Source organism: Apus apus, chromosome 8 (genome assembly GCF_020740795.1).
Source record: "Apus apus isolate bApuApu2 chromosome 8, bApuApu2.pri.cur, whole genome shotgun sequence".
Lineage (NCBI taxonomy): Eukaryota > Metazoa > Chordata > Aves > Apodiformes > Apodidae > Apus > Apus apus.
In genome coordinates this window covers 19271672-19282425 of record NC_067289.1, presented here as the reverse complement: position 1 = coordinate 19282425, position 10754 = coordinate 19271672, and the positions used below count along the sequence as shown (strand labels likewise).

At 40.0% G+C, this 10754-nt stretch overlaps 1 protein-coding gene across 2 annotated transcripts in view; it reads right to left on the bottom strand.

Annotated features, from left to right (window-relative positions):
* Positions 1-1289: 1289 nt before the first annotated feature.
* GNB4 (G protein subunit beta 4) overlaps positions 1290-10754 on the bottom strand; it is a 32132-nt gene continuing 22667 nt past the window's right edge. For both annotated transcript variants that reach the window (XM_051626726.1, XM_051626727.1), the window contains exons 5-10: positions 10327-10390; positions 9363-9525; positions 9085-9151; positions 8726-8927; positions 7293-7509; positions 1290-6090 (exon numbers count right to left, since the gene is read on the bottom strand). In XM_051626726.1, the coding sequence (XP_051482686.1) occupies positions 5984-6090; positions 7293-7509; positions 8726-8927; positions 9085-9151; positions 9363-9525; positions 10327-10390 (820 nt within the window). In that variant the 3' untranslated portion in view covers positions 1290-5983. The remainder of the gene's footprint in view (positions 6091-7292; positions 7510-8725; positions 8928-9084; positions 9152-9362; positions 9526-10326; positions 10391-10754) is intronic.

Here is a 10754-nt window from a genome sequence, read left to right as displayed (position 1 = left end):
GTAGCCAGGGATGGACAATGCTGCTTGCTCATGTGTGTGTTTTTGTTTGATGAAAGGAAGTATAAACTGTGGTGTGGGGAAAGGGCTCTGGACTGTTTTGAGAGCAAGTGAAGTTGTGCTGGGCAGCAGTTCCTCTTCCTCAATGGAAGTGAAGGAGGATAGTAATGCAGAGCATTCACTAAGGAAATGCAGTTGGCTCTGGTTTCCCCTCTGGCTACCACATTTAGACAAGAAGGCATTGATGGACAAGCTTGTCAGATTTCTCCCAGTTGGTCAAGTGGTGAAAATGGTTATTTGCCCATGGGACCCATGGCAGGAACCCATGTTCAAGGGAGCTGCAGGGAGAGGTGTGTGTGTCACTACCACCAAGCGTGCATCCAGGCAAAGGTGGGTTGGCCAAGCAGGTGGGCTTGGCTGGAATTCTGCATGTCAGAGAGGCTGTGTTGGCCAGGGCTTACTTATGGGATATCCTGAGCAGTCCCTTGGCTCTGCTGTAGGCCCAGTCTCTTCTAGGTGAGACTCAAGGCAGGTGTGTTGCAGTTTACCTTTGCTCACCTCTAGCAATGCAGAGCCTCTTTTTTTTTTTTTTTTTAAAAAAAAAACAAGCCAACAACACAAACCCCCAAGTTTTTGCTGCTGCCATCTGCAGATCTTTAACACCTACTTTTTTTCTAACTATACTTTTTTAAAAAATAACTTATTTTAAAAGAGAAAGCCTTTTCAGAATATTTATATATTTTTTATGAAAGTGTTAACATGATGAAATGAAATACTCAACTTTAAGACTTGGGGATTTGCTGTTTTCCAGCAAATAAGGGCTATTGTAAAGAAAATAAATGCAAAATCTAATGCTAGAGGCAGTTAATTATTTGAAGCCAAAGCACTGTTGTCACCACAATGTCTTTTGGTGTATGTTCTGACTGCTGGCACAAGCCCCACTCTCCTGGACCTTTCAGTAGCAGTTTGCAGGGTTTTAAGGGAACCTGTGAAATACCACCATGAGGAACAGCCCAGCCTTCTTGTGTGTGAGGTAACAGATGTGTATTAATGCTCTTTTTCTGGAGCATTTTTATGGACATTGTATGAAGATAAAACTTTACATGCATGTGTTCTACAGTTATTTATTAAAAAAACATACTACCCCTTTGCTCTATTAAGTTATTTGGCAGCTGTACTACAGGTGCAAGAATTACTCCTGGTAGGTATGGCTGGTCCCTCCCCACTCCTCATCCTGAGGACAGGGGTTGCTCTTTCATACAGCTCTCATAAAACACCCACAAGTGACACAGTCTGGTTAAAAGCACTTGTTTATTGGTTACAATATCAACTCATGGCAACATCTTTCACTGAGCCACTGTACAAATACAAAGAAAAAGATCCATCGTGGAAAAAAAAAAAAAGCTATAAACAGAGTTCATAGCAAGTGATTTTTTTTTTCACAGGGAAGTCTTTTTACAACAGCACTGTTAAAGAACAAATGGCACAAGTCCCTGGTTTTTTTTTTTTAATAGCTTAAATAAAAGCTTTAAGACTGTTTCTGAATACATACACAATCCAAAGGCAGTGCAGAATCACTTCATAATTGGTAACATTACTGAAGTTTTCCAAAGTAGTCAGCAACAAGTAAAAAAAAAAAAATTAAAAAAAGGAACCTAGCTGATGAGAAGTGCTGGAAACTAAAGGCAAATTAAAATCAAGCATGTTTAGAAGCATTTTATTTTGGACTCCTTTGGATGTAATATGTACTACGAGTGTTCAGATGCTTTTATTTTAAAAAAGGAGGAAAAAAAAACCCAACACAAATAGAGCACCATTGTGTAAGTAAAACAAAGGCTTGAAATATCTAAGACTATTCCACCGAAGTCCATATTAGTTAAAACCTAAACATACTGTGTGGTATAAGAATGTCAGGCACATGTAATCTCTTATCAGTTATATCAATTAGTAACACTGTTCACACATTTACCATAACAACACTGCATTAACATTCTGCATGTATTTTACATAACCAGCAATTGGATAAAAAGGCTTGTGGTGCCTCTGAAGTGTAGGAAGTAGTTTTACCAGCATGCACGCCAGATTACTGTATACAAAGTGCACCATCAACCCATGCTTAATTACTTTTACAGGAAATGCTATCTCAAAAATCAGTCATTCTGCTACACAACCATTTATACCAACTAGTTGAATTAGCCAATACTCTCACCAACATCTTAAAGCACAGCACTAAAACCTAGTGGAGGTGACAGTGTCCTCAAAGAGGAAAGACTAAGCACTCTTGGAATGTTTTCACAATGTTTTCATTCCACCTTAAAAGAAATATGAACTTCATCGTGGGACAAGCGGTTACACTAACTGAATGAATTAAAGAGTTAACTATTTCCAACCCATGCATTACAGTAAGCACACTAGGACCAGCTGTTACAGCCTTAGGCAGGGGGAAAAGCCTATTTAATCCATGTTCCATTTCAAATGGTGTATGACAGTGTTGTCAATACATTGAACTATCTGTTCTGCCAGATTCTGCAACAGAACTGCAATTTGGCAAGGCAGAGGATAGTGATATTTGGGAAAAAAAAAGGTCTGGAGACTGATGGAAACGGGCCCACGTTAGCAGGGGAAGCAAGTGTACATCAGCAAGGTGCCACCTAGAAGCTTTTTGTGGTTTCCAGAATCACAACCAATCTCTCTACCAATAAGCAGACATCTGAGTCCACATGGGAACAAGCCCAAGTTGGGCACTCACCCTATTAGTATCCTCTATGCAAAGTTAAATCAAAATCAGAGAATGCTGACAAAAACCTGTACCTGACAAAAATAAACCTTGTTACATAAAGCAGGTAAGTTTGGCAACAAACTTTTCCAGACAGGTTAAGATGTAGCCACTAGTGCTGCAAATCTGCTGTCCAGGGACGGAGGGAGGGTGATGCAGCTGCCACGCTGCACTGTTAAGAGATCACACAGGCTGCCAACTTGAGCCTGCACTGAACTGCAGGCACGTACTGTTTTCTTTGAGATTCAAAATTGGGACTAAAATCTGCTAAGTGAAACCTCTGAAGGGTCAGTGTAGTCCCTCCCTCATATTAGCAGTCTGAGCTTTTACCATTAAAACTACACCCATTTTAGTAAGGCAATCAATCTTGAAATACCATGGATCTCCATTTAAGAGGGAAAAACCACACCCTGTGTAAGGGCATTATTTGGCCTCATATGATAACATGATACATTAAATCTGTAGGCTCTAAAAAAGAAGAAAATGCAAAACTATATTCAAAACAGTTTAAACAGCAAACATCACCTTGGCAGTATCTATCACAAGCTTTCTACAAGTCCCTAAGAAGCATCAGATACTGTTTCCTCAGTTGTGCTCGGGCTTCTTCCAGGTCTCCTCATGCCCTGACGCAAAAGGACCTGCAGCACTACCAACCCTGGCTATAACCCAGTGGCAAAACCCACCAGATAATCTGGAAACCTCATTAGCAAGCACTTGGCACTCATTATTTATTTTAAAAGCAGCTGAATCCAACAGACAATCGCCCATCAAATGATGACAGTGACATGATTTGCAGTAACACCTGCAGGAGAAGCCGCTACCATTCACCATCTACCTGAACTGTTAAGAAAAGTTATATACATTTGTAAAATTGTTTCTGGAGTCACACAAGTAGAAACGAGTTTTAACACCAGAACATAAAAATGGCACCTATCTTTGCAACGGTGTTGGCTAGGAAACTGCTTCAAAACACACTTCTATGGAAAAAAATTGTTTAGAAAAAGAATATTTTCTTAAAATTCCTTAGTAACAAATTTCCAGAATGATTCACTCAAGGCAGCTGTGAGTTAAAAAACAATAATCAAGTGCACCACTGAAAAATAAACCAAGTCTGCAAGATCCCAAGAGCTGCTCACTTAAGAGAGTAACAAGAATTCCATAATAGTTTCTTAATGCAGAGAGACCATAAAGCAAAATGCTGAGGAATTCCTGTGACATACAATATAGTGTGATTTTGGTCCTACACCAGTCTGCTGTTATTAAATGTTTACTTCTCCAGCACAAGATGCACATTTTTCTTTATTTAAAAGTGAATTTACTGTGATTGACTGGTACATTTATTGGCACCTTCACCATTAGAGACATGGCAAGTTTACAGGCACAGTATGGAAGTACTGAAATTTAGGATTACAAATGTCAAGACACTTGACAAATAGTCCTCTCAGCCATAAATCTGTTTTGGTATAATACAAGATACCGGGCACTTATATTTACTACCTGATCCAGAGATACCCAGACCCCCTGTAACTTCAGATGAGGGCAGATTAACATCCAACCTGATTTAAAATTCACGTTATCTTTAAAATAAGTCACTTAAGAGAAGCCAACAGACTTCATTCCCCCTTCCAAAAATGCCACAGATGTTCAGATTCCCAAGAGAACATCCACTGCAAGCACAGGCATGCTGCCAGGCACAGAAAAGTTAAGCAGTCTTCCCAGTTAGTTTCAAACAGGATCAGCCACTGGAGTTCCCTGTATCTGTGCTCAACTGTACTTCATCAGAACCTATCATTTATAAGCCATTGATATCAAAATCAGAATAAAATCAGGAACAGGAGAGGAAATGGCTATTTACAGTGTCAGAGCTGCAGAGCAATTAGCATCTAAGAAGCCACCGTGGCACAGACCTCTGTGACCACAGGAGGAGCAGCAAGTCACTAAGTTTGTAGAATGAAGTTTGGAAGGTCCAGAAGGTGATTTGGTCAATCGTAAGTTACACAATTCTTTTGTAATTCACACTGCACGTCAGTGACAAGAAGCACTCCCGGTTGTGGCAAGCTTTGGCAGCCCCCTGGTCTGGAGGGGGATTACAGGTGACTAACTGCACATTTAAACCTTCTTTAAGAACTTAAGGAAGGTCCTGAATGTCTCAGTGCAGGGTGGGAAGGGAGCGAGCTCTGCAGGCTCACTGCTTCCATGTGCCTCAGGCCAAATGGGTTGGTTAGTGCGAATCAGCTAGAGCTTGTGATGGACCCAATCCACCCCATTTAGTTAGAGCTGATTTCTCCAAAGGAAAAGCACTCAGCCACTTTAATGACAGCAAGGCAGGTCACTTGGCTGCCATACCCAAGGACTGCCTGGGACAGCTGATGCCAAAAGCTGCAGTAAGGAAGCTAATACTTCTGGAACCGGATTTTTTATATATATTTTTTTTTTCTCATTATTTTTGCTGTTGTTGCAAGTCTGCCTGGCATTAACTGCTTGGTGTTTGGAGGCCATGACTGCCAATGGATGAACCAGGAACCACTGGCTTGAAGGAAGAACCCCCATGATTAAAAAGAGGCAAGCAGGTCAAGTGTGTGAATAAGGCGGTAGGTATTAACTGGGAGTCTCCAGGGCCTTTAAAAAAATTCAAATGCCTTCCATTATAAAAACACATACATACCATTGGCTTCACTTTATCTACAGTAAATTCACAAAAACATTTAAAACAGCAATCTAGTTCATCCACTACAAAACTCAGAAGTGACATCTCAGGTTAAAAGCAAAGCTATAAATGTAGTTCCTTAAAAAATGCCAACATTTTTTTTTTTTTTTTACACACAGACAAATGTTACGATTGGCTGCTATAATGTGTATATTCTGTTATGTACAAAAAAAAGTACATGATTAGCAGACTGAGCACAAGCAAAAACCCTTCAAGGACAATCTAACCAAACCACCAAAAACAAAAAGACTGGCTCTTAGTTTGTCGGTCACCATGATTATGTGTGCTGGCCCCTTTTAAAAAGTCAGTGATTTCTTCCCCCCTCCCCTATTTCTTCACTTGAATTTTTTTTTTCTAGTTTACAGAAAGCCTTTTTGTGTAATAATCAGTGAATAGAAAAACTTCACCTGCAAATACAAGGTAGAAATGTTATTTCACAGCTATAGGCTGCAGCATTGATCTCTCCAGATCTCAAATGGAGAATGTACATGTTTGGCTCCCAGTTAATTCCAGATTCTGAGAAAACTGTCCCAAGACCCTGTAGCTACAGCCATGCCGTCATCAGTAACACCTAAACAGCTGACACGGTTGTCATGGCCAGCAAGGACACCTGGAAAAAAAAGAAGCAATTAAAATTCATATTCTGAGGATGCCAAGGACTTCAGCTGTTACTCTGCTCTCCCAGAGTCTTCAAATTTGCTAAAAAAAGGCATCATGCAAGATCTAATCATCCTCTTTGTCTTTACCCTGAAGAGCAACACACATTACAACTGCCACATGAAGAAACTCAACAACAAGTTTTTAAAAAGACCAGCACTGCCTCCATTTTTCTCTCTGCCCTTATGACTTCTCCTTCTTCCTACCCCAAAGACCACCTCATCCCCAGTCAGGCTCTCTACTTCTCCCTGTTTTCAGCAATGCTGTCCACTATTTCAGTGTGTCATGTACTTCCAAAACCAAATGTGATGTTTTCTGACAATGCCTTGGATGTAGGAACTACCTTGAGTTTCCCATGTTTCCCAAATCCCAGACATTAAAAATCCCTCACGTATTGTGCCAGGCTATTAAAAAGCAGCACTGTACCCTGCCTCCTGCTCTGTTTTTGCTTTCCTTCCACCCATTCTTGCACTTGTCGGCTCTCCCAAGGTTCCACATTCAGGCCTAGTGAAACCCAACCCATCCATGTCCCTTAAGGAAAAGGACAATTTTTCAGCCTGAACAGAAGAGTCGAGGCTCAGAACTGAACCAGGCCCCACCATTTAAACCACTGTGTGAAGTGGGAAAGCTGTAGCTGTGCTACAAGCATGCTGTCTATCCTGACAGATGTGACTAACTCAAGCACTAAAGGTATCCACTTACTACTGTCTGAGTTGCTTCCTCTGATGGGTGCAAAAGCCAACACAAACGTCTAATTTTGCATTACTTAATTTCATACAATTCAGTGAAATAAATTTTTGCAGAGGTAAGATAATTTTGGAGGCTGATGCTTAGATGCAAGCGCTGGTATCTTCCAGCACACAGGTGAAGAATGGCCAGCACCCCACAACCAGAGGACCTCACTGACTGGAGCAGTTACCCCACACATCACACAGGTGCAAACTGCAATGCAATGAAACAACTGGAAGATAAAACCAAAAGCAATAAAAAGGTGCCATTCCAAAAGAAGACAGTGTTACAAGGAAGCAAGCAGATTCAGCAACATCAGCAGCAGCACTGGCAGTGAACTGGCTCTGCATTTTGCACTGATTTTGAATATCCATCTTCTGCTAAGGAAACGGAAAACTTCAGCTCGTTGCAGCTCTGTGTACTCACCTGCTCTCTCCCCTTTCAGAGTATCCCACACGTTGCAGTTGAAGTCATCATACCCTGCTAGCAAGAGGCGGCCGCTTTTGGAGAAGGCTACAGAAGTGATCCCACAGATGATATTGTCATGGGAATACATCATCAATTCCTGATCTGCTCGGAGGTCAAAGAGTCGGCAGGTGGCATCATCAGATCCAGTGGCAAATGCATGTCCATTAGGGAAAAACTGAAAGGTTTAATTAAGAGACAGGAGTTTGAGACTAGAAAAATACATTGTTTGTGCATGATTTCAAAGACATCACAGGATTGTTTTGCCAGGGCGACCAGATAGTGGCAGAATTATTTACTTTTTAAAAAAAATCTGCACGTTGGAAAAAAATGCATACACAGAGCTGTGCAATGGAACACTTTCAGATTAGGATTGGTAACATCTGAATGACTGGAATTATACCCAGACAGCTCCTGCATGCAGCAGAACAAGAGTCAACAGGGATGCAACTAACTCCTACAAAATGGAGCAAAAAGCAGTTGTGTGTGTCCTGGCTGTGGGCCAGGAAGACCTGGATGAAGTGGAACACTGTGTTCTGTCCTAGGCTGGTCAGCCAGGTTGTCTCAGCCAAGATAGAAGATTGCAAGTAAGCAATTCAATGTCCAAAAAAAATCTACTCCACAGCAGAGTCATTCTTACAACAGCCAAATTGATTGAAATGGGAATGAAAAGAGCTCAACGCATCTGAGGATTCAGGTCTAAGTATAGGAACTGCATTTCTCTACTGGTCATGCTTCTGGTATTTCTCAGCCTTAGTAATTTTTCATGTTTATCAAAACCAGATGCAGCTTAGACTTAGATTTCATTCCCTATTTATCAGAGGTTGTATCTTGTAGATCAGAACATAGTGTTACTATGACAGAGAGGAAATATAACCCAATTTTTAAATATTACAATACTATTCCAGGGATGAATATTCAATGTTAGTCCTGATTTTAACTTTGCCTTTGCTCTTTTCAATAGATAATATCAAATGCACTTTCATTCAACAAAAAACTTCCAAGATGAGGATGCTTGGTTACTTTGCTCCCATTCAGCATATTGTATTTGTCTACAATTGTCAGTTTGTAACACACTGCCACAGTGCAAAAAGTTCCCCCCTTGATTCTTTGCTTCTTAAAAAAAGGTCTCAGATACTGTACCAAAGCAAAGGTAAAACTATTTCAAGGATGCCTCAATGCATCACAGATAACAGTAATACAAATTCTGTTAAAAACCAGTTCCTAAGTTATTAGACAACCTTCTTTGTTACATACAATTTAACAGTATCTGCCCTAACCAAGCGAATTATTTTAAATCAAGGTAACCCAGTAGACTGTAAGTTGAATTCATGCAACTACTCCTTTTATCCTGCCCCCTTTCTTCCCAGGTGGAAGTACAAATGATCACTTACACAAACTGCATTAATATCTGACACATGCCCTGTGAACGACTGCCTGCACATTCCATCTCGTATGTCCCAGAGCTTTGAGGAGGCATCACAGGCACCCGAAACAAAAGTCCTCATGTCTGGACTCAGAGAGAGACTCATCACATCGCCAGTATGCCCAGTGAATGTGGTGGTCTGTTGACCAGTTTCAATATCCCACAAAGCACTGCGGATGAAGTGACAACATCAACAAAACGTACATGGTTATTTGAGAGTTTAAGTTTAAAATACAAATTAAGGCATTGGAAAGGAGGGGAAAAAAAAAAAAATAAAAAAAAGAAAAAAAAGGGGAAAATAAAGACCAACAGAGAACAAAAACTCACCAAGTGGTGTCTCCTGAGCTAGTGACAATTTGGTTGTCATCTAGAAAGCGACAACAGGATAAGTATCCTACAAAAAAGAACCACAAAAAACCAACAAACCAGTCATGTTAGTTTCAGACCCAGGAGTGGTAACTGAAGTTTAAATGCAAGAGCAGTGACTAAAGATCACCCACAGCTAGTCTGGAAACAACAAAAACACTTCTTCACAGTTCTCAATACACCCCAAAGCGAGACAGTTTCATGTGGTGCAATACAAACCAGGCAAGAACATGGCTGACCTGTATGTCCTGGCAGCTCCCGGCTCACCCTCACGTTGCCCTCTCTGGTCTTTAAGTTGTATATGGAGCAGATGTTGTCCAACCCACCACAGGCAACATAGTTTCCAGAGGGTGCGTAGGCACAAGTCATCACCCAGGAGGATCTCAGAGGAATGGCGTGCATCTTCAGAAAGACAGAGCTCATGAATCACTTTCATTTTTCACTGAGGTCATTCATATCAGTTAAGGAACTTTAGCAGATTAAACACATGGAGTAGATTGCGTGATTTTGATTTTAGAACATATTACAACCCACATTCATATTTATATATATATCTTGGGGTTAAAAATACCAGCAGTCTCCAGGGTAGATAGAGAGAACTTGAGCATAATATTATTTAATAGCAGAGTTATTCTAAACTTAAATATTTAACATTTGTTTATTCTATTTAATTTCTTTGTCCACTTCTATATCTCTGAACTACAGGTTGTAAAATGGGATGGATGTACCCATGAAGACTAGACAGTTTAGAGCAGCAGATCACCACTCTACCTAAGCTGTTCTTATTTAACAGCTTTTTTTTGAAACAAAAACCAACCAAAACCCCAGAAACCCCCCCAAGCTTTCTCTGCCCTCAAAAGCAAAGCATCCTTGTAAATTCTGAGGTTATTTATTTCTACAATTTAAAACCAAATTAGTTTCAGAAGCAACACCACACAGGCAGAGAGCAACAGCTACAAGCTACTGCACTAGCAAACTACAGAAAATACATCACATACTAACCAGAACCACTGCTTCAGAGACACAACCTGCAACATATTTCTAGTAATCAGCTACTCATGAAAGGAAAAAAAGGATTGTGTGGGAATTAGAAAAAAAAGCTTCTTTTAATTTTTGCCTTGCTAACACAGAAAAAAATAGACACAAAGCCCCTCAAACACAAATGATGCATGAATTGTTGACAGAGATTATAAGTAACTCTACCTTATTTGTTGTATAACTATCCCAAATAATTAATTTTCCATCTTGAGAAGCACTGACTAGTAGCCTAAATATAAATACAAAATAAAATATGTTAATATAAAACAAGCAAATAATATCTCAAAATAGTCACACAACATGACCAAGTGATTCAGAAATGTCATAATTTCATTATTACCCTCTTTTTTTTTTTCTTTTTTTTTTTTTATGGGGGGTGGGGGTGGCAACATTTGTTGGAAAAAACCTGCAAAGAGCTATATATTACCTGACCAAAGATTCCCCATGTCCACAGACATGATTAACAATGGACAGAACTAAAGAACTTCCTGAAAACACCTTTTATGAACTCTCTCCACAGCTGCTTTTATTTCTCATATACTAACATTTTAACTATACAGCTACACAATGTAAACAAGAAATAAAGGGGAAAA